The sequence below is a fragment of the Alternaria postmessia genome (genome assembly GCF_024291825.1).
Source record: "Alternaria postmessia strain BMP 2775 chromosome Unknown scaffold_158, whole genome shotgun sequence".
Classification (NCBI taxonomy): domain Eukaryota; kingdom Fungi; phylum Ascomycota; class Dothideomycetes; order Pleosporales; family Pleosporaceae; genus Alternaria; species Alternaria postmessia.
In genome coordinates, this window is record NW_026260231.1 from 15425 (window position 1) to 42659 (window position 27235).

The window sequence follows — 27235 nt, forward strand, 5'->3', positions numbered from 1 at the left end:
AACAGCGTCCGCGCCTTTACTTGTCCCACTTGTCCTTTTCCTCATTTTTGATCTCTACATCAAAACCATCATTCGGTACCTACACAATTCTATACCATCACACGCTTCGGTACAATCACGATGGTCTTCCTTCCGCCGGGTACACCGTACAACATCCTCGAACCTTACACCGCGTTTTTCCAGAGGGTAATGGACGGCGGGCCCATAGGCCCAGCTCCGCATAGGGTCTGCGACATCGTCGAGACCTTCACATTGGACAACATCGAGTACAGGCCTGATATGCAAGGAGAGATTCTGGAGAAGGCCACAGATGAGGGTGGGGTGCAGTGGGCCCGTATCTTCATCGAGGGCGTGGCGGAGACTGGAACTAAACCTGACGACCGCAAGAAATGGGTACCTCTCGACAAGATCAAGATCGGCTCGGACTGGAGAGGTCATGATGATGGCTGGCGTTCTCACGAGAATGACTTTGTCGGCGCCACATCGGCAGGTCACCAGGAGGGGAAGCCCGAATCTTCGAAGAAGACGGTCCACAAGGCATCATGATCTGACTGCATCTCCAAAAGGGCGTTTGCGTAACGGAGTGAGCAACAACACAGTCAACCAGGGTGGTGACAACCAAGAGAATAAGTGGTTTGATAATGCGACCCAGGAATAAGCTACCAGGGTCTGGCCGAATGTACTAAGAGTAGATACGTTCATCAACTGCAATGACTTGTGGAAGTCATTCTTGCAGCCTACTCTGCTACTTATATAAGACAAAAGACCTGTTCCTGTAGCGCAAACATCCTCGACTCGTGAAAAATCTCTCCGTGCATGATCTCATCGACGTAAGCCTGGCCGATGAATATGTATTCATCGCCCCTCGACCGCAATACGTAGGGTGTATTGCCGCCATAAAGTACAATCACAACATCACCATTCCGCATACAGTGTGGACCTAGGCCATACGATCCCCTGTTCGTCCAGAACATGCGTCGTTGCGTGCAAGCAATGTGAGCATCGCGTTCAAATTGGCGTGAATCAGCGTTATTGGCATACTCGCCCTCTTCGCCGAACTCTTCTATATGCGACAATCGACGCAGCAAACGAACGCATGCAGCACTATGCCTTGCTTGCATTTCCGTGCTTAGATGCTCGAGGTATTGGTTACCTTTTCCCCAGAGACCTCCTGTCAGAGTCCGAGCGAATCTTTCTGGACACGATTTCACGTCTATCCTTTCGAAATTGTTGATATATGGATGTCTTCCAGTTGAATTGTGACCGGAATCGACGCCTTCGGTACCAGGAATAGTTTCGTCGGCATTCTCACCATCACTGGCAGACTGTGGTTCGCCGCCGTAATGAGGGTCCTCCAGATTGAAGAAATCCATGATGTCGCCAACCTCATCCACTCTGCCATAGATTACGCCCTTGAGGCAGAGCTGGGTCGGTTCACTCGGTTTCGCAACGATCAAAACCGCTAGATTGTCGCCACACGCACTCCAAGGACAAGGTACATCCTCGATACCCATACTCTCTGCGACTTCTATAGAGTCCCATCGCGGAGCCCATGACCTATACTCTGATATTCCTTTGAAGTTCTTGGGATCTTCATAGTCCCCAGGGCCCGGCCCATCGTAGTCCACAGGATGTGTAATGCGAGCGAAGGCGGTCAACCGCGAGTATAGTTGGATATCAGCAAGGACAGTATCGGCATATACTTCTCCAACGCTCTTGCTATAATCCAAGTTCAGGGCGTCTACTTCGAGCCTTGGAGAGATCAGATTCAGAAGGCCATATACTTTGTCTCTAGGGTCAGAAGCCTGAAACCCAGTGCGAAAGATATCCAACGCATTAAGAAGATGGTGCATGACCTTATCGCGCATCACGTCTGCGTTTTGTACAGGGACTCCTGTAACTAAACGTGCAACGGGGTCGCTGCGATCCTGTGAGGTGCCTTTGTCGAAGAGCCATGACGCGCTCACCGCGAGTTCCGTCCACAGGATCTCATAATCTCCCCACATCACAAGAGCGTCATTAGCTAGGCGGATCTCTTGGATACACCAGATTCTGGAAAACCAGGGTCGATTGAACAACTCCTTCAAGCTGCTAAGTGTAAGAGAATCGAACCAACTCTCTGGTAAGTAGACCTCGTCATGCCGTTCCGAGGAGCTGTCTCTGCCATGAAGATGATCAAATTGATTGCAAGCAATAGCAATGCGCTTGCTACACTCAAAAGCTCGTCGGGTGTGTTGCACGTCTCCTGGCCCTAACCATACCACAACAGTTTTCGCCAATGAATAGATGCTGCCCATGAGGGGCACTTGGTGGCTCTTTTCTGCGTCGTCTGTCTGGTTTATACAAAGTGCATCTGCCCAGATCCTGCATACAGAGTCTCGGAGACGTAATCTCCTCAATGCGTACGAAAGTTCTGGCCCGATTTCGATCACTTGTCCGTTGCACAGGATCTCGACAGATGGTGTTGAACTGCCCCATACATAAGACAATGCCTCGTACGGAGGAGCATCACCGATGCTGTAAGGGTGACAAGTGCATTCCAGCTGCTGATGCTGATCGAAAGCGGGGATGACATGGAGAAGTCTGAACGTATGGCCGTTCAAGATCCGTCGCGCATAGCGCAGAGGACCAGGCATCAGCTGATCTGTGAAGGGCGAATGTGGGACGTAATTTAGAAAGTAAGTATAGAGTCTGGACACGGGCGAACGATCCTAGATACATTTTAGCCATGTTATGAAGGATTCGTTGAAGTATCGCAATATGGTGCGTGCGTTTTGCATGAATTATTGGGTGGCTGGGGAGGTTTACCGAGCCACAGTGGCAAGTACACCTTGTGAGGCACTCCTGTTGTGTTTCGCAGAGTCGCTGCCTGCACTGAAATCCTGATTTGTACGCATGAGGAAGCCCGGAGGACGCCGATGACGTACATGCCCTCGAGACGAGCTTTGCGAAGATGAGGAAAGGAAGAGATGCATCATGTAGAAGAGTAATAAGTCGCACTGCGATAAGACCTCGGTAATTCGCCGTAAGCGTAGCTAGTCTGTGACATATTGACACTAAGGATGAGGATTTATTGCTGCGCCTATGGTGGTGGTGAGCTGAGAGACGCGCCAAGCCACGCCATCAACCGTGGCTTCAACCGTAGCTTGGTTTCTGCCGCTGTCATCACCTACCTCGGTTGAAACACGAACCTTGAGCAACTGCCGAACTACAACGAATCAATCTACTTCAAAACCTCCCGTCGCTACTGTTTGAGGATTTTGTAAGCTGTCTCAGTCAAAGGCGTCCCAATCGAGTCATATTCAACCATCATTCCGCCCCCAATCTCCACGAGCCGAGTACACGGGATACGGCCCACTTCTTTCATACTATAGCACGTGCACCGTTCAAGGCTGTTCCCTGGGTATGGAATGCACCAATGTTTCCGATTATCCCTGCAATTACGGGAGCTTACTATAGGGTTGTTCTACGATGTTCGGCTACACGTCCAGCCTTATCTCTGGTGCCCCTGTGCTAGCTAAGGCAAGTTCGTCAGATCAAGCGAGCTACCTGCCTCTTTGCGGACCTCCATCACCACACGTCAAGCACCTTCGTAATTGCTGCATGATTGAATGACTTTCATTGGTTCTCAGTCGGAGAATCCATCTGGCTTTCTTCATGTCGCCGACCTTCACCGTTTTACCCAACAGTGCGATCGACATCTCAATACCGGAATTGATCATGTTTCGGACCATGAGGGAGAATATGGTAAGAACGCATGGGTCTCTCAACGGTTTTGCGTCCACGTGTGGTGCTGTGGGAACCATAGGGAGATCAGTACGATCTTCGCGCCCACCCACCTAGGTGGAGATGCTGGCTACACCATATAGCAAGAATGAAATGCTCAACCTGCCAACACTACGCATACCTTTCGCTGGACAGGCGTGTTTATGCTGCGTACCCAAAGTTGGTTAATTTAATGATAGTACGATATTCTCGTCGCCTATTGCGAAGGATTCCGTCCAAAATATGACACGAAAAGCCACATAACGATGAAAACGCCTGGGTGTTTTCAGCCGCACAAAAGCGTACGTTGTCTGGGCCAGTCGCGATTCTCGGGCGGTGGTGTCGTTTCAAGCAGGTGGCAGGAAAGCGCCACTCACACTATGCAAGGGACGTGCATAGCTCACTTCAAGTAAGTTTCACGTCCTGCTCCTACAGGCCGCGGGGTAGCTGGTGTGTATGCCGGCTCTTGCTTCAAGCATGCCGGTTATAATAGCCGCGGGCGCTCCCGACTATTCAGGATTGCTTTTGTGCTATCCGCGGGCCACCCATGCGGTTGTTGTGACTCTTTGCGCCTGGGTAAACACGACATGACTTCAAGATTTCCAACGCCAGAAGAGTTCGCATCGTTTCCACCGCCCAACTATGTCGACCCAGTTAATCAGTTGCCACTGGCGATGGCCGTGCTGATTCCTATGACTGTTCTGGTCATTGGTTTCGTCTCTTGTCGATTCTATTGCCGAACAGTTCTTGTCAATACACTGGGTTGGGATGACTGGGCGATGATGGTAGCAGCTGTAAGTATTACACCTTCTATTCCGGCGAATGAAGCGCAGAGCACTAACGTATCCAGGTGATGTCTGTTGGAAGTAACATCATGCTCATAATATCGATGCTGCCAGAATATCAGATGGGGTACCACCTATGTGGGTAAATTGTGATCATACAGATGCACAACAGCTTACACTAAGCAGGGGATATTCGTCCATCGCGACTTTTCGGGACGATGAAGTCCGCACAGGTATGATACACGACCCGATGTGGCACCCATACTAACAGCAATCCAGATGGGCATGTCCAGCCAGTTGCTCTTTACAGCTATTATCACTTTTATGAAGGTCGCGATTCTTCTCACCTACATCCGCATATTCCCATCGAAATTAGACAAGTGGTTTTGCCGTTTGATGATCTTCTACACGGTGTCTTTGAACACGGCCTGCTTCTTCATCACCTTGTTCCAATGCTCGTAAGCACATACCTCCAATCAACCTACTACGAAGGGGGCTGACAATTAGTCCAGGCCGGCAAGCACCTACTGGGAGATCTTCAAATACATTGGCACAGCTAAATGCCTCAATATCAAGGCCATCTACTACTTCCATTCGGCACAAAATACTTTCAGCGACTTTGTCATATTTCTGTGGCCTGCAAGGAACCTTATGAACGTCCAGGTATCGCTCCGTCAGCGCGTGACATTGATAAGCATGTTTTCACTAGGTGTTATGTGAGTCCACCGTTCTCGATGATCCTGATCGGCATTAACATATGAGCAGTGTTTGCATTGCCGGTGTCGTGCGCCTGTACTATACCCATCAATATTTGGTATCCTTCGATGTATTCTGTAAGTATCGCTCGAACTCGAGTTGCAACAACAGCCGGCTGACATTACGCACAGGGTATGGAGCCACCACATTCATTATCATGTCGGTGGAAAGTGGTGTCGGTGTCGTGTGCGGCTGCCTCCCAGGTTGCAAACCCCTCATGAACAAGATGTTCCCTCGCGTCTTCGGCAACACCTCCCAGTCGTCGTCCCGTCGTCGCCCATCGACAAACTTCCTTTCAGGAAAGTTGTCGTCTTCTTCGGCAGCAAAGTCTGAGCAGGAATCATATCGCATGCAAACTCTCCAATCCCGTCCCGATAACCGACGCGGTGTAACCATGGAAAAGCGATCGCCGCCAGACGTTGAGAAGCAGCTACCTGCGCCTCCACAACCGTCGCACCAGGGTCTGCGCCCACCCAGCCGAACAACATTCACCAGCAGGAGACAGGCTGAAGCGTACAGGGAGCTACAAGGCAATGGGAGCGACTCGAGTATAGAAATCTTCCTTTTGCAGCGTAATTAAAACTTGTATATTGTGTATGAGAAAGAGAAAATAGATCCAGACGGAAACGGTAAAATGCACACGCTGCAAGAAAGCGTGGCTTACACCAAAAACGATGTTCTGATTCCAAATATGCCACCGACATCATGGGCGACATCTCTTTGGTCCGGTTCGTCTGCATCGTCCCCATATTCATTGCGGGCGCTAGGAGATTGTTGACCCCACCTTCGACTGCACAAATAACGACGCGTCGCGTGTCAGACGGGTCTGCGGGAGGGCGGCTCGCGTGCAGTGTACCCCACTTCGCGTGCTTGTCACCTCGCCTCGCTGCGTCTTCTCGTTTCGTCATTGCATCCGGTGCTTGATGCCTAGCGAATAATTCATCGACACATTGAGTTGCATGCTGGAGCGGCATGCACCTAACACTAAAGATTGGTCCCCTAACTAAGCCTGATGTGCAAATACAGTCTTCCCTGAAGGTGCTCATAGAGTTCTAGGATGATAAGCTAGTAAGATGTATTACTACGTATATCTCTACCTATGTTGTCGGTCGAAACTCTAACATAATCATCCACGTATGCACAAAACGGTCGTTTCAATAAATGGAAATGTCTCTTTGTTGCCATCGATCGTCGTCTTCGACGTACGTATCCAATTGAAAGGTGCCGACGCGCGTGTACTTTTCTATGCTGCTTGGTTTCGCTTTCAATATCAGCCCCTTGCCGAGGGTGATCTTAGCTAGTAGTACTGCATGATCTCCTGTAGTGAACTCATCCCATCGACCCGAAATATCGCTCCACTCTTTTCCAGATTCGGGATCTATGAAGAGTAGAAGTGGAAAGAACTGCTCTGAATCTTCTTGTACTGTTATCGACCACGAATTATCGACTAAGTCTGTCGGCCACCATGGTGAAGACGGGCTCTTATGTCTAGTGACCCTAGCATGAAGCGTCAATGTTCGAAGGCTGATGTTAGCGTCAACAATGTCAACGTCACTGAAGTCGTCACCAGGCGTGCTATTATTGATCGAAATCTCCAGTATCTGGTAGGCGGCGTGGCCTTCATAGTCCCTGAGACTGATGGGCCCCTGCATGGAAGCCCAGGACCATGATGGAGCCGCGGGCTTAGCGGCTCGAGTAGCTTTCGGAAAGAGCTTGTCGTCGTTGGTAGTCTCCCAAAGCAACTGGCTCGGCAGGTGTTCTGCCCAAAGTCCAGCATAGTATCGTGCCGATGAAGCCTGCTTCAACTTTCTGGCAATAGCTGAGATAGCGCGCAACCTATCGGTACTAAAGCTCAAGCTTAAATGACTATAATGCATGACTATGTTATTCCACATAGTCAGGAACTCGGTTCCATCCACTGGTAGGGTAGCCCAGTTGGCGGGAAGGTCGAGCGGACGACCGGTTCCATGTACCGCGAAAGTTTCAGAGTTGGTTATCCAGCCATCTGTCTCGGGTACAACTTCCTCCGTGCGATTTGCAGTGCACAAATACCGTATCTGATGAGTCCCAAACTCCAGGATGCGAGGCGAAAGGATTTGTTCTTGGAAGCACCATCCGCGTTGGTGGATCGGCTCTGCGACTCCAACGTCTCTGCCCGCCCAGAGAACCACGGAACCTATCTGACCGTCGTTGCAAATGTAAGGCAAGCGATACCCTCTTTCTTTAGGTATATATCGCGGTTTTAGGAACCCGTCTTGCACCGTAGGGCTTCGTGATGCTAGCAGGGTAAAATGAGCCTTGGAGTAGATGTCACCCATCCTGGCAAGCTCCACACCTTTGTCAGCGTCGTCATCCTGGATTATGCAAAGAGCATCTATCCAGAGATACTCAAGCCCAAGCTCGGCTGTTACTATTATGGCATCTTTTATAGTTTGAGGTAGATTGTGGAAAGAGATTTTCGACTGCCAGGAAGCTAAATTGCTCATTGTTAACTTGACCTTCTGATCTCCTCCCCAACAGTAGCTCAAGGTTGCATACTTTGGCCACGAAATGTACGTTGTATCGACTAGACATAACCTTGGATGTACAGTTATGGCTGGGCCTGCAGACCGTTGGAATATTTTGATAAGCCGACGGGGTTTCAATGTCTGTGCGTCGCTGGTTACAAGCTGGTCGCTGTCGAACTCACGAGTAGCGCATGCTTCATGCGTGCTGCAACATCTTTGCAACCACGTGCGAGCTTTAGACATGGTTTCATTGGACGATGGAGTCAAGTTCGGCGGCCTTTGTTTGATGTCCGCTGCAGCCACGTCGCTGAGCTCCATTGTTAGTGTACAGGCCGAGCCTTGTTCCGCGAGATACGTACTCAGCTTCTGCGCACAAAACTAGCTTCCGACCAAAGTCCTTGCTATCTGTGTACTGGCTAATTTCTTCAACCCAATCCAATGCTAGTTGCTCTTCAGAGACATGCGTGTAGTAGGCTCTCAATTGGCTGTCTGCCGTTGTGTCCGGTCGGCGTAAGGTAACAAGCCACTCCATCAATTCGCAGCCATGCTGTGCCAATTCAACTGCCTCACCATACCATAGATCGAACCAATATCCCCAATCGTGGCCAGTTGTCGACCAAGGCTCGGTGATCTCCTCCCATGAATCTCGATTGTTGAAGAGTAGCTTGGATTGGCAGATGTTGCAGGCGTGTGGCTGACTAGGTACCAGCATGTTTATCGAGTTTGCACCGGAAACATACCGCGACAAGAAGCAGTCAGTATGTAGCCAGGCGCCGTACGGAATGGAAGGAATGAAAGATGGGCGCTGGCGTCTGATCAAGCATGAGACTGGTGCGGGGGCGGGATGACGCCCCACTTCGCGCTGTCGCTTCCTCGCGTCACCGCGTTTGCGTTCATCTTCAGCCTTCTTGCTGCTGCCTTATACACAACAAAACTCTCAGCATATTACTTGGAATACAATTCAACTTTTGAATTCGGGTGCACCCACATTGAGTCCAGCGTATCGTGTAGATCGCTGAGCTCGTCGCACGCATCGCGCCATTTGTCCAGTTCGGAAGCCTCACTCAGCCATTCAGAATCATGTCCAACGCACCTCGAGGTGGCGGAGAAAGAGGTCGCGGTGGAGGAGATAGAGGCCGAGGTGGTTATCGAGGTGATCGTGGTGATCGTGGAGGTGGCCGTGGTGGCGGAAGAGGCGACTTTGGAGGTCGAGGGAGAGGAGACGGTGGGTTTCGCGGAGATAGAGGCGGCGGTTTTCGTGGCGACAGGGGCGGTGGTTTCCGCGGCGATAGAGGTGGGGGCTTTCGAGGAGATAGAGGCGGAGGTGGAGGTCGTGGTGGTAGAGGAGGTTATAGTGGGCCGCCTGGAGGTGGCCAACAAGGCATCGAGGCTTTCTCGTAAGTTGCGAAGCCATGTTCCTGCCTATCGGCTTTGACTTTCATCTAGCAACTCCAATCCGCAAGACCCGAAGGTCGCCAAGATTGAAGATGCCCTGCTTCCGATTGCAAAGAAAGGGCTCGATCTGAGCACTTTGAAGCTGAAAGAGGGTAACCCGACTAGGCCTGGGTATGGGACTAGGGGTATCAAGGTCGAGCTTACTGCAAACTACGTTGAGTTGCTGCCACCATCAGACATGGTGTTGTATCGCTACGATATCGATGTTCAGCCCGAGGCGACTGGAAGGAAGCGGCACAGAATTGTCGAGCTCCTACTCCAGACGCCGCAAATGGCTGTACACAAAGCGGATATTGCAACCGATTTCCGAGCAACCATCGTTTCGAAGACAAAATTCAAGCATGACGACGACGTCTTCGAGATTCAGTTCCGGTCCGAAGGCGAGGACGAACCGGCATCCAACGCCGCTGTATACAAGGTTCGCGTCAAATATACAAAGGCTTTGAGTATTGGTGAGTTGGTCAACTGGATGAACTCTACCAACATTGGTCAGTCATTTGGTGACAAGCAAGAGCTGACTCAAGCGCTCAATATCTTTTTGAATCACTACGCTAAGTCGGCAAACAATCTTGCCACGATAGGGTCGACGAAAAGCTTCTCTCTCAATCAGAACGCGATGAAAGCCGACCTGGGCTCTGGCCTCAATGTCATTCGTGGTTTCTTCTCCAGCGTGCGTGTTGCAACGGCTCGAATCTTGGTCAACATCAATGTCAGCCACGGAGCGTTTTACCACGATGGGCCCTTGCCAGCGCTTATGGGAAACTATGGTACCCGAAACACCAGCGCCCTAGAGAAGTTCCTTAAGTTGGTTCGCGTCCAGACAAATCATCTCCCTGAGAAGCGCAACAAAGCTGGTCAGGTCATTCCACGAATCAAGACCATTTTTGGACTTGCTAGGAAGGACGATGGACATAAACTGGCCAATAGACCACGCATTAAGGCGCATGGCGCAGGCGCCAAGGATGTTGAGTTCTGGCTTGACAGCGATGCTGGGTCATCTGGTGCACCCAAGGCGGAAGCGAGTGCTTCGAAGGGCAAGGGCAAAGGAAAGGCTCAGCCGAAGGGACCAGCACCTTCTGGATCCGGCCGATATATCACTGTGTTCGACTTCTTTAGAACAAGTATGCTCTTCTTCACTTCTATCTTACAATGATGCTAACATCATACAGCATACAACCGTATCCTCCAACACCCTGAACTTCCTGTAGTCAATTGTGGCAACCGGGAGAATCCGATGTACCTTCCTGCAGAGGTTTGCATCGTCGTCCCGGGTCAGCCATCGAAGGCCAAGCTTGATGCCTTCCAGACACAGCAGATGATACGATACGCTGTTCGTAAGCCATGGGACAACGCAAAGTCGGTTCTTGATGAGGGCGTACCGACCGTTGGGCTCGATGGAAATACGAACATACTTCTGGTAGGCCGCAAATCTTGCCATCATAGTTCTATATGTTGACTACGTCTAGCGCTCTTTCGGTCTTACGGTTACTCCGGGTCTAATCAAAGTACCAGGTCGAGTTCTCGCCGGTCCAAGGGTCATTTACCAACAAAACAAAACTGCTTCAGTCGACCAGAAGTTTGGCCGTTGGAACATGATGAACATCAAGTTTCACACCGGTACCAGACTGGCGAAGTGGTCGACTGTCATGATAACTCTTCCGAATAGACCAGGTTCCTTTGACGCCCAGGCCTTGACTGCGGTGATGCAGGAATTTCATCAAGGATTGCTCAAGGTCGGTGTCATGGCTGAGCAGCCCATGCCTGTGAAACGTCTCCAGCTTCAGCACGCAGATGACGCTTCCCTGGGTAAATTCCTACGAGAGGAGGCCGACCGTGTCGATCTGTTATTCATTGTCCTACCAGAGGTAAACACAACTCTGTACAAGCGTATCAAGACGCTCGCCGACAAAGACTATGGTCTTCACACCATCTGTTCTGTAGGCTCTAAGCTCTGGAAGGACCGAGGACGGGACCAATACATTGCCAACGTGGCGCTGAAGTTCAATCTGAAGTTGGGTGGCATCAACCAGATCGTCGAGAAAACGAACTTGGGTTTGATTGAAGCTGACAAAACCATGGTAGTCGGTATCGACGTCACTCACCCATCGCCTGGCTCAGCTTCTAACGCACCATCGGTGTCGGCAATGGTCGCGTCTGTTGACAGGTTCCTTGGCCAATGGCCTGCTACTCTGCGTATCCAGCGTGGAAGACAGGAGAATGTCGACGACCTCGCCGAGATGCTTAAATCACGACTCAACTTGTGGAGGACCAAGGGCAAGGACCACCAAGGCAGACCCCACCAAGCTTTGCCTGAGAATATTCTGATCTACCGTGATGGAGTATCAGAGGGACAGTACGATATGGTGCTCTCACAAGAGCTTCCCCAGTTGCGGAAAGCATGTGAGGTAGTGTACCCAGCCACCGATACCAAGAAAGGTCTCCCGCGCTTCACGATCGTCATCTGCGGCAAGCGACACAAGACACGCTTCTATCCAACAGCCACGAAAGATTGCGACGGAAACCCTGACATTGGCAAGAGCTCCGGCAACACGAAGCCTGGTACTGTCGTTGATCGCGGCGTGACTGAAGCCCGCAATTGGGACTTCTTCCTCCAAGCACACGCCGCACTCCAGGGCACGGCTCGCCCTTGCCATTACTACATCGTGCACGACGAGATCTTCCGTCAGATCTACGCGAAACAGGTTCCGGCGCCGTTCAGCAACATCGCTGACATTGTCGAAGACCTCACGCACAATATGTGTTACCTGTTCGGTCGTGCGACCAAAGCTGTCAGTCTCTGTCCACCAGCTTACTACGCTGATCTGGCTTGCGAACGTGCGCGTTGCTATCTGGCGAACTTGTTCGATACGCCGACGCCGAGTGCAGCACCTTCTGTGGCTGGAACTTCTGCGGCTGGGGGCTCGGGGCAGGATCCGAGTGCGGCGGATGTACAGATCCACCAGAAGATCAGGGATACCATGTTCTACATCTAGGTGGTGGACTCTTGGTTGTGCCGCGCTACAAGAGAAACAGTAAAGCTGTTTCAAACTCTAATCATTCGCTTTATATCATTAGACTGAACACATCATTGCCATACGGAAGAAAGCCTTCAACTGGCGTGTTGTACAGAAAACAGGTAGAAGACCTGGAGAAAGAAAGAAGTGGTAGTTGGGTAAGAGAAGATGTTGGGAAACAAATTGAGAGGGCGTTTGATCATACTTCATTACTACATAGAAGCTGCATAACAGCTAAATACACTCATTTTACATGATTCTTCGCTTCCTCCGTACTAGTGGTCTCACTCATGACCGTGGCGCGTACCCCGGATTCTTGGGTGGTGCGTCTATCCAAGCGGCCATCTGGTAATTCGCCTGGTCCGCCGCCGTCAGCCTCGTGCTATACGGTCGACCGCCAAAGATGAAGTTTTGCGGAAACAGTGGGTTGAACTGCGCAGCACTGTGTATCTCCTCAATTTCCTCTTTCGATAACGAGATGCCCAATGCGGGTACCATTGCCTTGACATGCTCCACAGTCTGCACACCCACAATAGGGAATACGTGAGTGGATTGATGGAACAAGTATGCCAATGCCATTTGCTGCAGTGTAACACCCTTCTTTTCTGCCATTTTCTCGAGGACCTCCGATACTGCTATGTCGCTCTCTGATGCACTATAAAAGCCTTTACCAGACTTCGGGTCTTCTTCTGCAGCCTTTCTTTGGGAGGTCGTAGCTAGTTGGCCGCCACCGAGCGAGGCCCAAGATACGATTGCTAAGCCTTGGTCCTCGCACATGGGTATTATCTCGGCTTCCATATCACGGTAGGCGGCGTTCCATCGGCCTTGATAAAGAGAGAAGGGTGTTAGGCCGTGGTGGCGGGCGTCTGTATGGCAGGTTAGCGATGGTTCAAGTGGAGGGTTGTATATGCTCGCGGTACATACATTCGTTTGCTTTGACAACTATCCAGGCTGGCGTATCCGAGACCCCGAGGTAGAGGACCTGTCTAGCCATGACAAGTGCATGAAGATGGCGCATGATCTCTTCCACATTACCGCCAACATCCCACCAATGTACGTATAATATGTCGATGTAATCAGTCTTGAGCTTACGGAGGCTGTATCGAACTGATACGTGCATGCTCTTTGCGCTTGTGCCTGTAAAGTTGCTCTGCAGCGGTTCGTTCTCCCGATTGTAGGCTCTGTAGCCCGCTCCGTACTTAGTTGCGATCACCATCTGGTCTCTGTTGTTTCGCTTCTCCATCCACTCGCCAATAAGCTTCTCAGATTCTTCGGAGTTGTAGGTGTTCGAGGTATCGATGAAGTTGCCGCCGAGGTCAAAATAGGTGTCCAGCAGAGAGTCGGCATCCTCACTAACACCAAACAGTTTGCTCCACGAGTTGCCAATGCTGATTCCACCTAGTGAGATGGGTGAAACCTTGACGTTGGCAGTGGGCGACAAGACGCGGTGCCAGCCCAAGGCGGTCTTCGGCTTTGGCGGTGGTGCGAAGGGGTCCATATTATCCGCGCTTTTCGAGGGACAGCAGTCTAGTCGCTATAGTTGGCAGCCTGAACACCTGTAATACAGATACAATGCAGCGTGTTCGCATTGTATAGGTATGGTTTTGTCATCTCGAGCCCATGGCGTCATGCATGCATGGCCCACTTCCACCCGCACTCTGCTGACACCCTTGTCGTAAGTCCGTTAGCGGAACTGGTCTGGCAAACTCCTCTGTATCGTGTTATGCCACTGCTGTGGAGTAATCGGCTTCTCGCCTCGTGTTCCGCGCCAGTAGTTTGTGGCTTCGTACACTTCGGGGCATCCGCTGAGCAGCCAGCCCCACTTCTCCAGGAATATAGGATCGATCTCCCAGCTGCGATGATCTTCGGGAGGACCCCATACTATCAGTATTGGTCTGCGATCTAGATGGTTGTATTCGCAGACATCGATGCATAGCTCGTCTTCATAGTCAACGGGCTCCGTTCGCTGAAACGCTTGCAGCATGTTGTCGCGGACCTTGGGCCAGGGGAACAGATCGAGCCAGGGATGATGCTCTATGGAACTTTGTAATTCAGTGGGTTGTAGACATGCAGGCCATTCCGCTCCAGCTCCCGAACCCAAGAGTGGACCCTGCTTGTTTAGTGGCGAGATGCCATACCAATCATAGTATTGTGCTGTAACCCCCAGTAGGTCGGCATTTCGCGCGAGACCACTAGCTACGTTATACTTGAGAAGCAGTGGTAAGTGTGACAAAGCGGGTGTCCCTTGCATGTAGCTGGCATATGCATGTTCGGAGAAGCGTTGCATAAGCTCTTTCACTTTTGGATGAGCGGCCATGCATGACTTCCGCATCACTGTGCCATCCGGTTCGCTGGAGCCATCTTGAGATGCATCGGACGTGCTGCCTTCACGACCCGATGCATCGCTCTCGTGGGTCTCGTCCGGTACGATGACACTGTGTGGCTGTTTGATGATGGCATTCTTCTTTTGGGCGCGGTTTCCTGAGACGTGTTAGGGTGTATCCTTTGTTTTTGATGAACTGTCCGACATGGCCACTCACTCCGTGCTCGCTGGTTTAAGCGGTTCTGCAATTTTCGCCTTTCAACGGGATTCGTCACGCCCATCCAATCTTCTTTCTCGCTGCGCAGCTCGGGTCGCTGAGACGACCAAGCTAGCTCAATAGGAGCACCTGGATGGCTTGAATCTGATGACACCGGAGTTGCTGACATTGCGGCAAGGGAAGATCGCGTTTGAGGTTGTCATCCTCCGAGCGAGGTACGAGGATATATGCAGATTGATGACGGTTCGCAAATCGGACCTTTGCGTTTGAGCCCCGCTTCGACAAACAGCATAGCCGCATCACGTTTTGAGATGGTATCGAAGATTTGACGTCTAGTCTGCGCTGATGATGCTTCGATTGGCCGTCAGCAGCCTGCATAAAGTCCGCGTTAGCTTCCATTAGTGCCTGGGCTGATGCGCCGGTGCCACAAGAACAGCGGCTGGACCCACTACCGAATCGTTTTCGCACTCGCACTCGCAATTTGGCTATGTGTAAAGAAGGAGAAGTGCCCGCTGTCCTGGTTGTAATCATGAACAAACATGAACAACGGTAGCCAATATGAGTCTCATCACTCGATCATACGTACCAAACCTGTCGCGCAGGGTGCAGATATAGCTGGATAACGCACGTAACGGTTCAGCTTGTATAAGTCTCAACTGCTCGGATTCTTTGACTATCTCCGTTCATTAAATCTCCATCATACGGAGCTTGGCCCTCTTGTCGCCGATGATTCCTAAGCTCGACGGAAAAGATGGTACGCACGCTTCGTGGCTCAGTCAGTATCCTACGTCCTGTTACGCATCGGATCCGCAGCTTTTGTATTTTTGATTCGTTTCCACGTATAGTGGTCGTATTTTATTTATTGGTTTTATGGCTTGACCATCGAGAGTCAGACAAACTTCCTCGATCGTGTGAGCTTGTCTTTCCATCTTTCTCGTAAGAGCCAATAAGCGATCCTTCTGCCATGACCTAACCTTCTCATTTTCACCCTTGCGACACCAACGGGCCGTAAATTTGTATGTAGAGCGTTGCTAAAGTTATTCAATTATGCGCCCGTCGGTTTGCGGCCCATCAGACACAGGACCTCCGTCGTAGAAATGTTCACATCCATCTCTCCCGTCGTGGTGGTCTCTGGTATCGGACAACTCAAGCATTTGCACTCTATTTATCAGCAGCAGGGACGCGGTCGAGTGGAATGGTCTCGTTATCCCGGATAAGTACTGCTGGTCGGTCAAATTCGAACACGATCTCTAGTGCCGGCCTGCTTTGGGTAAGGAACTCAAGGAACTCGCGACGGAAAGCCTCATGGTAGACGCCACGGAATTCGAGGTATCGCAGCTTCGGTACGAAAGTCTTGTCATTCAGCCACTCGAGTGTGCTGTTGAGACGTATGCGCTTGGACTTCTGGCCTTGGACGACTGTCAGGGTGACGGATTCGATATTCGCACAGTTCTTGAGAATAGTTGGGAATGCGGTACGAGTGAGCTTGGATGTGCCGCGGAGAGCAATGACCTCTAGTTGAGGCAGGGCTTTGGTGAGTTTCTCCACGCCGGCGCTTGTGATCTCAATTGCCTCCTTCCTTTCGGCGTCACCGGCGACGAACACACGGACTGCACTTCGGAACGTAGCGTCTGCATTCGCGATGACGTCAATGAGGGTGCTGATTATGATCAGCGAAAGTGACTACAGTTTGGGACAGAGTCAGACATACTCGTCCAAGTTGATACCTGAAGCGAAGACAAGCTTCTGAACAGGTTTCGCGGTGCTATCAAACTTGGTAGATGCATCTACATGTAGCGTCTGCTCATCGGAGATCGCAGCAGGCTGATACTCGATGGGCTGCCCTTTTCTGGCCTTTGCACGCTTCTCGAATTCAGAGTACTTCTCAGCTGGGGGTTGAGCCTCCAAACGTGCATCCCATTTCTCTTTTGGCTCTTCCCAAGGTCCATAGGGCTGGGTGGCTGGAATCTCTTCATCAGGGCTCGTGTCCGACCCCGCTTGTCGCTCCTCAATCACCTTGAGGCGTTGGAGCTCCCTCTCCTTCTCCTTCTGCTTCTTCTTCTTGGCTGATCCGGATAGTGGCGCCATGATGTCGTTTGTAGGTATACGACGTTTCGTGACTTGAAGAAGCCAGGTGTCGAGGTATGGAAAGAAGAGAATACCGGAAGGCGGGGGTTCCCCACAATTTCCATCCACTTTACCGCAAGAGGCTTAGGCACCTCGCGACCCTTTCGCAACTCAAGCTTTACACCCCGCATGCGCTTCTCTCTTGTCCTCACTAAGCGTTGTAGTCTCAGTATTACAACTACTGCAATACGTCTCAAAATCGCACAGTCGCGTGCCGAGATGACCGGCAAGCTATCGCCCCTCTTACAGTATCAGTGCTAAGAAGACGATGAAGTCAGGGGGACTGAGTACATCATATCGACTGGCAACTCTGTTCTTCATATGAAACTTAGGTTTACCGGGATTGTGATAGATGGCTGGCTCTTCAGACGCATTTGATTGGCTCGCAGGAATGACCTGACCGAGAGCGAACAGGTTCGGAGTAATCTCTTCGGATATAAGATCGATTGATCGGAATGTCTAGTCATCCGGAGCAGTGTTGTCCGGAGAAACCACACACAACAGTACTGTATCTTGAAAGGAGAATACGCGATACCAGCATCGCCGTTTCTGAGCTTCCTCATGCTTCCTAGCGCTGGCCGCCTGAGGGAGCAACGTTGATGACTCATATGAGTCTAGGCTTCCATACGTACCCCGTTGACGCGTCCAGTGTATGTTCATAAACAAACCCATGGCAGCGGAAGCCTTGGTTACTAGCAGACATCAACAGAACTCTCTCCTCAAACTTCATAATGTCACCATACGACTTCCACTTCTTGACTCCTCGCCTTTACCTTTCCTACTGCAACCCATCATCTGATGCACACTGCGACTTTGTCATCGAGCTCCTTCACGGCGCTCCCTCTGTTCGACGGCATCCAAACATTGTTGGAGAGATACCAGATCGCGAAGCTGCCAGAAAAATTATAAGCAACGGGGATGAGAAACTCCGCACGACGGGCTATGGACGGTACCTAGTCAGCTTGAAACCATCCCCAGCGGAAGAAGAAAAGAACGCTGGCATTCCGTTCTCACGAAGGAAACTAGAACATATCGGTTATGTCACCATGCAACTCGGTCGTGTCCCAGGCGAACAAGCACCTACCATACCGGACTTGGGCTTCAACATGATTGAGCGTTATCACGGGAAAGGGTATGCGACCGAAGCTGCACAAGGTCTGATCGCCTACTTCAACGAGGAGAAGGGCGTAAAAGAGATTGCAGGTCTGACTGACCCCGACAATGAAGAAGCGCAAAAATTATTTAGAAGATTGCGTTTCAGGAACCATGGGGTGAGGAGCGTAAAGGGTGTTCGGTGGTCAGGTGAGGAACTCGATGTGGATGTTTGGACCTTTGGATTGGAAGATGGTAGAAAGCTGGAGGACTTTGGGCTCTAATTCAATCCAAATGTTTCACATTGTATCGTCTTCTATCTGTCTTGGACTTGACTCGAAGATCGAGGAGACGCGTGTGTCCCAGCTTCAACCTTAGAACCGCCAATCTTCCCATCGAGTGATGGACTTCCTGCCTCAGTATCAACCTCAACCCCTTCCAAATACTCAAAGCCGGTTATAATTCGTGGAATGAGTGTCTCCTCAGCTGGGAAGAACAGGTTGCAAAAGTAGTACAAGAATATGGACAAAAAGAACCCATAAAGCCAATTGAACGTGAAGAGGTTCTGTAAGCCAGCTGAAAGCTTCAAATTTGGGTTCACTTTGTTGGCCAATCCTGGTAGTAGAGGGATGATGGTGACGAATGTGGCAACCACAGCGCGCCAGTTTGTACCATAGCGACCATATCGGTAGATACCTCGTGGATCATACAAAGCAGGCACGTCGTACCTTCTGTGCTTGACTAACCAGTAGTCGGTAAACAGGATACCTGCCATGGGTGCCATGAAGATGGCGTATGCGCTCATGAAGTTTAGGAACGCTTTTCCAGAAGCCACGATAATCCAAGGGCATAGCGCCCAGCCACCAACGAAAGCCACAAGAACGGAGCCGCGGCGCACATTGATGTACTTTGGTGCGAGTGTCGTGACGTCGTTAGCAAAAGAAACGGCGTTTGCACTAATGTTAACGCTGAGTTGGCCGAGTAACCAAATCGAAGCGCAGAAGAAAGCTGCTGCACGACCACCAGAAGTGTCCATCCAGGTATCGATGATTTGCAGTGGTGTCCAATAAGCCGTGCCCCAGATTTCCTGGGCGGCCGATGCGGAGACAATCCCCATAAGAGCGACCATGGTCTTGAAGAACGGAATCACCGGCATCTGCCAGTATTGTGCTTTAGGATCTTTGCTGAAGCGTGAGAAGTCAGGAATGTTGACAGCGAGAGTGCTGTATCCACCAGTGATGCTAGTCATGCTTGACAGCCATAGCCAAGCTCTCTCAGCACCATGTACTGAAGCCGGACGCGTGAAAAACGTCCCATTGCCGCCTGCTTTGACAGCAACCCACACAGTCATTCCAATAGCCACCGGCGGCAACAATACAGTCTTTACCCAGAACATGTATTGTAGCCTATGTGTTGGAATGAGAAGAAATGGAAACTGGATGAGCCAATACAAGAAGTATGAAATCATTCCAGCTGTGGTAAGACCAACGGATGCGGGTAGGTGATTTGGGACGTCCCGGAAGCTTGGCCAGATAGCATTCAATATCTGAGAAGGCAAGTCAGATTATGTCCTATACATCGTAGCTTGCCTAAAAACGTACCGCAGTGACACATGTACCTCCATTGGCGGTTTGTACGCCGAACCAAAACATGGCTAGGATACCTCTACTCACGACGGCAAAGTAGCTGAACCAGTATCCAAAGCTGGCACGAGATGCGATAGGAAATGGGACATGTAGATTCGAGCCGATGGCGCCATTGAGCACTGTCGGCAGGGCGTTGCATATGCCCGCCACAAGCGTTATGAGCACAGCGTCAGTCGCCGTCAAACCTGCCACTGTCAGTACGATATTCGCAGAATTCGACACAGAGAAGGTATGAGCGCTTACCCAAGGTGAAAATGGCAGATCCTGAGCTCCAGGTTGATATCGTGACAAGGTCACTGAACCAGTATGTCACGAAGGCACTTTTACCCCATGTGCGTTTTTCTGGAGGCACCGGCTCCATGTCCGCGTTAGTCCATACATCAGGTGGTGCGATGCTACTGTTCTGTTTGGGAAGCCGCCAGCTCGATGGTTGTGTCACCCGGAGCTTGACCTTCTCTTTTGCCGCATGGCTGCGATTGCGCAGGTTGACTGGTGTCAGCATGATGATGAAGCTGCGTAGATTCAACACATCGTCTGACAGCACAACACCCTATTTGAACCCTGAGACGTCTGCGCTACATACTTGAATCAGTGTTCAAGATAGATAGGCATGCTTACGTTCCGTCACACTGGGGAGAAGATGGGGTAGCCTAGACTGGCCTTATCATCCGAGTCAACATGATTGGACCGACAGGCATCGCTATCGAAGATTGCGCATCCCTTGTACAGCTCGCTATCGTGTTACTGCATCCGATGAAAGGTGTTCCGGTTGTACTGAGACTCGTTGGGATGATATGCAAGTGTACGCCACCTGGATAGGGTGGTGCAGCCGAACCTCGGCCGGTGTCGCGCAAGGTAGCTCACCCTTATCATCTCTCCCATCCCCAACATCTCGCATCCTCCGTGCTTATCATTCGGACATTTCAGCTCTCTGGCACCATGGCGACAACCACATTCGCTCCGAACCTATCATTCAGTCTTGCATTGGCATGTCGGCTCAACCGCGAAGTCGGCTGACTTGCACAGCTTGCGCAAGGAGGAAAGTCAAATGCAGCAAGACGGTACCCTGTGACAACTGCGTCAGAAGAGGCCAACAAGATACCTGTGGCGTCGACAACTTCCATCGCGATATAAGCCCTCTACCACAATCTTCGGAGTCAAGAACCCATGAGCTTGACTATCTGCGACAGCGAGTCGCACAGCTTGAAAGCGAGACGAGTCAGCAAAGCTCCATGGATGTTAGGACCCCGCCATGTAGCCTGCAACCCGACACACCACAACGTGGACTTGTTGATGTGTCCGCTGATGAGCCCGACGACTCGGCCGTCTCGAGAGATGCTGCGACAGTGTTAGAGTTTCTGGCTTGGGGAAGACGGAAAGACCCCGACTGCCACACTGTTGCCTCTCTTGAACCCGCCGATGATGCACCCCCTGGAGCTGGGTCGGGTATACTAGAGGACTTGTCGCAACTTCCAGTGCTTCAACTTTTACTTCCGAGTTCAGACCAAGTGCAAGAGTTAGTTGATTATCATCGCGACTGTCTGCTGTGGTATCACGGCAGCTACTTCGCGCCCACTTTCCAGGCACAACTTCGCGACTTCTACGACAAGCACGACGGACTCATAGATCAGGCTTCTGTAGATCTCCAGTGGGTGGCTCTATTGTTCTCCGTGCTCACTGCGAGTCTCGTTTGCGTACCTGATGTACGTGCGCAATCATGGGGCTTCGATCAGATTGAACGACAAAAGCTATCGCGGCGATGGTACCAGGCTATATCCATCTGTCTTAATCGCGCAGACTACACGAGCAATCTGAGCATTCTATCGTGTCAAGCCATCGCCACGGCAACTGCTTCTGCTCATCTTCTGGGATTCAGCACGAAGCAGAGCATCCATCTTGCCACCGCCGTTCGCATTGCACAGTCTTTGGGCATCCATCGCTTGGGGCCAGATACCAGTGGAAGCGATGTAGCAAAAGAAACTGGTCGCCGGGTATGGTGTCAGCTTTGCAGTCAAGACTGGTTCAGCATACCTTTCTCGGAGAGCTATCTCGTCAGCCCCAGGTACTCGACGTCTGCACCGCCTTCGAATAGTCACGATCATAATTTGCTTGCAGTAGATCGTGACGTACCTACCATCACTAGCTACTCTCGATTTCTGCGCGACATCGCAATAATCATGCCCCAGCTCCAAGATGGCCTTATCTCATCTAACACTCCCTACACTCGTTATGAGAAAGTCCTGCATTGGGATGCACGACTTCGCGGATTAGCTACCCGCGAAAGGCCGTTGTTCATGAAGAATACACCCTTAGATCCAACCTGGCCAGAGTGGGTACCTTGGGCGCGACGTGCTCTAGCCATCACCTCAAGTCACAAGATCATCATGATTCATCGCTCTTTTCTACTAGACAGTTTTGCCAACCCTGCCTTTGCATTTACCCGTCGAACATGTCTAGCAGCCTCGAAAACGATCATCAAAGAGTACAAGTGCCTCATTGGCGAAGATGGCCCTACTTTGTGGATTCATCAAGCATTCGCCGTCGCTGCATCCATCACCTTGTTACTCGATGTACTTCATCGTGATCTACATGACAATGAGGGTTACGAGCACCGCGAACTCGCTCAAGATGTAATGCAGATCCTTCAACGGCGACCAGAGAGCATGATCGCTACGAGAGGTAGCAAACTTCTTGAAGCTCTGATTGGCCAGACGTCTCAGGATGCTCTAGCTCAGCGAGGGAGGAAACGCAACAGAGACGGTACACCTGTTACCAGATTCGACGTTTCGGCATTGGTGAAAGACTTTTATCAGGCGAATAGCGGTAATAGAAACTCTCCGCCAGAAAATACGGCAACATCGCCCTCTTCGATCGGGCCGCGTTCCACATACCACTCGCAGCAGTGTGATTCGCTCACCGCAGGTTTTGGGCAGATAGAACCCAGCTTTTCGTTATCAGCTTCTGGCTTAGGAAGTACCAACTATTTCGATGATCTCTTATATCTAGCAAATCACGACTTTGCAGGCACGTAACTTACTGCTAGTACCCGCTCGTTGTGGTATACATTTTTCCAGCGTAATGTGGAATGAAAGTTATACCGCATGCTGCTTCTTCTGATCGTTTGCACAAGTATGCAGCATTTATCAATCTATTCAGCCGTGGCTTCGAATAGCTGTTGTACCGCTCTCTCAACGCCAGGAAGGTCCTCCAATATCGGCTGATGTCCACTTTGAACAACAACTACGCAGCTCCTTCCTCCCACCAGTGAACTGAGATCGTTCGATCGCTCCACTGGGCTGATCATGTCCTTGTCTCCAGCCACGAAGACGATAGGGCAAGTAATATCTTTGTATTCTGGGTCCATGTGACTAGTAGCCACGATAGCTTCACATGTCTGCGCATAAGCTTCAGGATTTGAAGAGCTGACGTCAGTCCGTACAGCTTCTCTAGTAGCTGGGTCTACCTTTCGGAACTGACTAAAAGTTTATCGTCAGCAAGTTACTAACCATCCACGGGACTTTAAGCTATACATACGTGTCTTCGTAAAAGTTGGACTTGGCTGCGGCAGCCGCCGCATAGTTGATGCCTTCCTTCCTCACCGCGGCTGCAAGGTCAAGCATGCGTTGCCGGACTGTGGGTATATGACCTGCCGCTCTACCAGGACCGATGAGCGTGAGGCCTCTAACGATTTGGGGATACCTTGCGGCAAAGTGCAAAGCAACAATGGCACCCAGGGAGTGTCCGATGATGACGACCCCGGATGAAGCTGGGTTGCTCGAAGTTCCTTGTAAAGATGTGACGAGGTCGCCCAAGTCGGCGACATGGCCTTCTATAGAAATGGGTTTCGCGGATTCTGTTAATGGCGTTCTTCCAAATCCAGGGAAGTCGACGAGAACAACGTTGTGGGTCTGTAGCAAAGAGGGCACAAGTGGCAAGAATGTCTCAGTTGAGCCTCCTAACCCATGTAGGCAGATCAGAAGCGGCCCAGAAGGGTTACCACCTTGCAGATAATGTGTCTTTGTACCAGAAGCTGTGGTGAGGTATGAAGATGTGAGATTGCGGGCGATCATATTGGAAGTATGGGAGTAATGTTACAGGTCATGAACGAAGACCTCACATCTGTACAGACGACAATAGAGATTTTGTATGGATGTGTTCTTGAACGATACGAGTGGCTCCGTGGTTCTCTTGCTATGTCTAGAGGTTTGCAGACAAGGATACTCGGCCGAGATCCCGAATGTAGCTGATCGGATCCCGAGGTGGTATCAATCCACCCAATCCGCGATCATCGCCTCGGGGTGGACATCATGCAGACATACCCATGGCTGGTAGCTAAGACGTATCTGCTTAGACTACGCTGAGTATCTGATGCTACCAACAATAATTTCTAGACTATCTAAGGGCCTTCTTGGTTGCATTCTGGGTATCCATCTTAACACACAATTCCTGTACAGTAAATCAACACGATGGTCGTCACAGCAGTCATAACTGAAGAGTCTAAATATCTGCATCTTAAAGCAGAAAAGCCTATCCTCGACCTCCCACACGCCGATAAATCAACTGGACGCATTGTCCCCATCAACCACGCGGGAGGCAGTCAAGCAGACTTCGGCGCAGAAATTTACGGGATCAATTTGAACAACTTTACAGATGCAGACTTCGCGTTCATTTCTGATGCTCTGCACAAATGGAAGTTGCTGGTATTCAAAGAGCAACCACAGATGCTGACACCACAGCAGCAATATTTGCTGACTGCAAAGTAAGTCATGCATATATACTAGACCTGACCGCGCTGACCAAACATCAGCTTCGACCGCGAGGAGACTACCGGTGGCTTTGCGCACGGTCATGACCCTTTCCTTACCCACCACAACGGCGTCGACTTCTATGGTATTCCCAAGCGTCCAGCGATCCCAGTGCAGCCACAAGTTCATATCCTTGGTCGTGGGCCCGTTCCAGAAGGCCACTTCGGTTTCCCACCCGGCTTCGAAGTCCAGGGTATTGACCACGAAGAGTTTCATCTTCCACCGCACATACCAGCGCAAGAACGCGAAGCTGGAGCTTCACGTTTCTACCAATGGCACTTTGACGGGTCTTTGTACGACATCCCTCCTCCACGTGTAGGCTGCCTTCTGGCTGTTCGTACTCCCAAGGGTCCAGATGTGACTGTGCGATGGGAGGATGAAGCAGAGACTCAAATGAAGATGGCACCAGGAGCCACGGCAATGGTCGCTGGTAGCCGTGCGCTGGCTCTACTGGACGAAGAGACCCAGAACATCGCGATGAATAGCAGAATCGAATACGCACCACACGCTTTCGTGTGGATGTCCAAAGCGCACAGCACCCGCCTTGGACATTCCATCGAGACTGAAGGACTTGAGATGCCGCTGGACAAACTTCCCAAGTGGGACAAAAGTAAAGTGTGTACCTATCCAATGGTATGGACAAATCCGAAAACTGGTGAGAAGTCGCTGCAAGTTCATGGTCAAGGTGCCTTTAAACTGTACCTCAAGAGTAGCCCAAATGGGTCGGAAAGAGTTGTGGAGGACTTGAAAGAAGTCAGGGCGTTCCTTGATAAGATCATGCGGCCGGCATTGCAGCCTGAGAACATCTATGCTCATCCGCATAAGGAGCAGGATGTCATCCTCTGGTACAACCGGGCGCTATGGCATAGCATTACCGAGTTTCCGAAGTCGTATGGGCCGCGCGTGATGCATCAGTGCAACATAGCGGCCAGTGATCATCCTTCGGGTTGACGAGGGAGCTACCAAAGTGTGTATGTGAAATGAGAGAGTAACTTAGTTTTCTGATGTATGAAACAATACAAGTGGTCCTTATTGAGATTCGCGTCTTAAAATGATCCCTTGAAGACGCCCAGGTGTGACTGTGAACAATAGTGTCGATGACGTATGGCGAGTCATGCCACAACCACTAACTCCCCAGCCACCCTATGCGTCCATCTTCAAATGTTCCCTACAGCACGGTTCTGCAAGCATTCTTACTTCGGCTTCTTCCAAGCCACGCAACAGGATAGTGATGTCATCATTTTGACATGACCACGGTTACTTTGCCAGGCACCCGTAGCGCGTCCGCACCGTGAAGAACGCGTCGCGTCGCATCGTGTCAGCCTCCTAGATCTTCCCCCGTACGACACACCGAGGAAAGACATTGCAAACCCTCTGCCACATCGGTCATTACTTTCCTACGCGAAAAGGGCTTATCAGGCGTGCATCGGCAATGTGTCGCAAGGCCCGTAACAAATGATATTGTTGCCAAATGCCATTGGCCACTGCCTTCGACTCCAATGACAATGTAACCACGATCAATTCACCATATCAGGCAGCACAAGGAAGTCGGCCGAGCACGGCAAGGTTCACGAGTTCGGGTTTCGGCCGAGATGCGGTAGCTGATAAGATAACATGCTAGCGACTCCTAGCAGAAGGTTCCCCTCACGTTCGGCAATGCATCAACATAGTATCAAGAACGTTATGGACAGGGCTGCGATAAGATCCGAGCTCTCTGTCGGTGATGCGGGGACGACGTTCGAGTAAGAGTGGGTAAGCGGACATAACTCCAGACTTCAGCATATATGCAGTACAGTAGTCATGCACCTAAGGACCATATTTGCAGACGCGTATGACATCTGGCTTCGCATTTTCACCACTTGAACTTTCGCTTCTTCTCTTCAAGGTTTCTCAAAGGAGACCATATCGGAGGAAGATAGCTGGTCACCAAACTTCACGACATCGACAGAGAATCATGGCGCCTGGTATACTAGCCCCTGAGCCGACCTTCACGGTCAAGGAGATGGCGAAAAGTACCAAGGAGAAGCACAACTTTGGAGCAGTTATTGACGATCTCGACCTTGATAACATCAGTGGTGAGTACAACACCGACCCGATGATGAAGTGTTGTGAACTGACGCTCTGTTGTAGACTCCGACGTGAAGGCACTATCTGATGCGATCTGGACCCATAAGCTGGTTGTTGTCAAGGGTCAGAAGGATCTCGCACCCATTAAGCAATGGGAGCTTGTCACACGCTTCGATCCTAAAGCACCTCACGTGCACTCTCACGGCGATGTGAAGACCTTCCATAAGCAGGGCGGCTTACTTTCGGTATGGAAACCTCCATTCTAGAGTATGCGTCATACTGATTTGCCTCCAGAAAGGACGTGATGTTGTCGGTATACCTGGTGCAGAAAACGTTCGTCTAATCGGCAAAGGCTACCAGGGAGCAGACCATTACGGTATCAAAGACACGACGATCAAGAAGGAAATCGCACATGCATGGCATGACAAACCGCTTTCAGCAGAAGAATATGCCCAAGGCCATACACGCTTCCAGAGGTGGCATATCGATGCACCACTATACGCCCGCGATCCAGCCTGGTTTACAACGCTCCGCTGCATCAAGCGACCCATGTTACAAGGTAACAAGGAGTTGCTTCCTTTTGTTATGCAGGCCGCAGGAAGGAAGACCATCGGGATAGCCGCGATGGAAGGTCGCTGATCCAAGGCGGGGCCTGGGATCACGTGACGTGCCATCA

At 50.9% G+C, this 27235-nt stretch overlaps 11 protein-coding genes across 11 annotated transcripts; 6 read left to right on the forward strand and 5 right to left on the reverse strand.

Annotated features, from left to right (window-relative positions):
• Positions 1–120: 120 nt before the first annotated feature.
• J4E82_011004 (uncharacterized protein) lies at positions 121–546 on the forward strand (the record flags this gene model as incomplete). Its single annotated transcript, XM_051737214.1, has 1 exon — positions 121–546. One exon carries the CDS (start codon positions 121–123, stop codon positions 544–546), a length of 426 nt encoding a protein of 141 aa, XP_051583024.1.
• Positions 547–5463: 4917 nt separating this feature from the next.
• Positions 5464–5886, forward strand: J4E82_011005 (uncharacterized protein; the record flags this gene model as incomplete). The annotated part of the gene is made up of 1 exon (XM_051737215.1): positions 5464–5886. The coding sequence occupies one exon, from the start codon at positions 5464–5466 to the stop codon at positions 5884–5886; it is 423 nt and encodes a 140-aa protein (XP_051583025.1).
• A 3007-nt stretch (positions 5887–8893) lies between these two features.
• J4E82_011006 (uncharacterized protein) lies at positions 8894–12261 on the forward strand (the record flags this gene model as incomplete). Its single annotated transcript, XM_051737216.1, has 4 exons — positions 8894–9210; positions 9260–10389; positions 10438–10685; positions 10735–12261. The coding sequence occupies 4 exons, from the start codon at positions 8894–8896 to the stop codon at positions 12259–12261; spliced, it is 3222 nt and encodes a 1073-aa protein (XP_051583026.1).
• A 309-nt stretch (positions 12262–12570) lies between these two features.
• On the reverse strand, positions 12571–13780 carry J4E82_011007 (uncharacterized protein; the record flags this gene model as incomplete). Its single annotated transcript, XM_051737217.1, has 2 exons — positions 12571–13148; positions 13207–13780. 2 exons carry the CDS (start codon positions 13778–13780, stop codon positions 12571–12573), a joined length of 1152 nt encoding a protein of 383 aa, XP_051583027.1.
• Positions 13781–13966: 186 nt separating this feature from the next.
• On the reverse strand, positions 13967–14991 carry J4E82_011008 (uncharacterized protein; the record flags this gene model as incomplete). Its single annotated transcript, XM_051737218.1, has 2 exons — positions 13967–14763; positions 14823–14991. The coding sequence occupies 2 exons, from the start codon at positions 14989–14991 to the stop codon at positions 13967–13969; spliced, it is 966 nt and encodes a 321-aa protein (XP_051583028.1).
• A 992-nt stretch (positions 14992–15983) lies between these two features.
• On the reverse strand, positions 15984–16910 carry J4E82_011009 (uncharacterized protein; the record flags this gene model as incomplete). Its single annotated transcript, XM_051737219.1, has 2 exons — positions 15984–16482; positions 16534–16910. The coding sequence occupies 2 exons, from the start codon at positions 16908–16910 to the stop codon at positions 15984–15986; spliced, it is 876 nt and encodes a 291-aa protein (XP_051583029.1).
• A 770-nt stretch (positions 16911–17680) lies between these two features.
• Positions 17681–18325, forward strand: J4E82_011010 (uncharacterized protein; the record flags this gene model as incomplete). Its single annotated transcript, XM_051737220.1, has 1 exon — positions 17681–18325. One exon carries the CDS (start codon positions 17681–17683, stop codon positions 18323–18325), a length of 645 nt encoding a protein of 214 aa, XP_051583030.1.
• Positions 18326–18357: 32 nt separating this feature from the next.
• Positions 18358–20189, reverse strand: J4E82_011011 (uncharacterized protein; the record flags this gene model as incomplete). Its single annotated transcript, XM_051737221.1, has 3 exons — positions 18358–19587; positions 19643–19872; positions 19931–20189. The coding sequence occupies 3 exons, from the start codon at positions 20187–20189 to the stop codon at positions 18358–18360; spliced, it is 1719 nt and encodes a 572-aa protein (XP_051583031.1).
• Positions 20190–22835: 2646 nt separating this feature from the next.
• J4E82_011012 (uncharacterized protein) lies at positions 22836–23757 on the reverse strand (the record flags this gene model as incomplete). Its single annotated transcript, XM_051737222.1, has 2 exons — positions 22836–23163; positions 23222–23757. The coding sequence occupies 2 exons, from the start codon at positions 23755–23757 to the stop codon at positions 22836–22838; spliced, it is 864 nt and encodes a 287-aa protein (XP_051583032.1).
• A 396-nt stretch (positions 23758–24153) lies between these two features.
• J4E82_011013 (uncharacterized protein) lies at positions 24154–25443 on the forward strand (the record flags this gene model as incomplete). The annotated part of the gene is made up of 2 exons (XM_051737223.1): positions 24154–24446; positions 24495–25443. The coding sequence occupies 2 exons, from the start codon at positions 24154–24156 to the stop codon at positions 25441–25443; spliced, it is 1242 nt and encodes a 413-aa protein (XP_051583033.1).
• Positions 25444–26446: 1003 nt separating this feature from the next.
• J4E82_011014 (uncharacterized protein) lies at positions 26447–27198 on the forward strand (the record flags this gene model as incomplete). The annotated part of the gene is made up of 3 exons (XM_051737224.1): positions 26447–26567; positions 26623–26804; positions 26854–27198. The coding sequence occupies 3 exons, from the start codon at positions 26447–26449 to the stop codon at positions 27196–27198; spliced, it is 648 nt and encodes a 215-aa protein (XP_051583034.1).
• Positions 27199–27235: the final 37 nt, after the last annotated feature.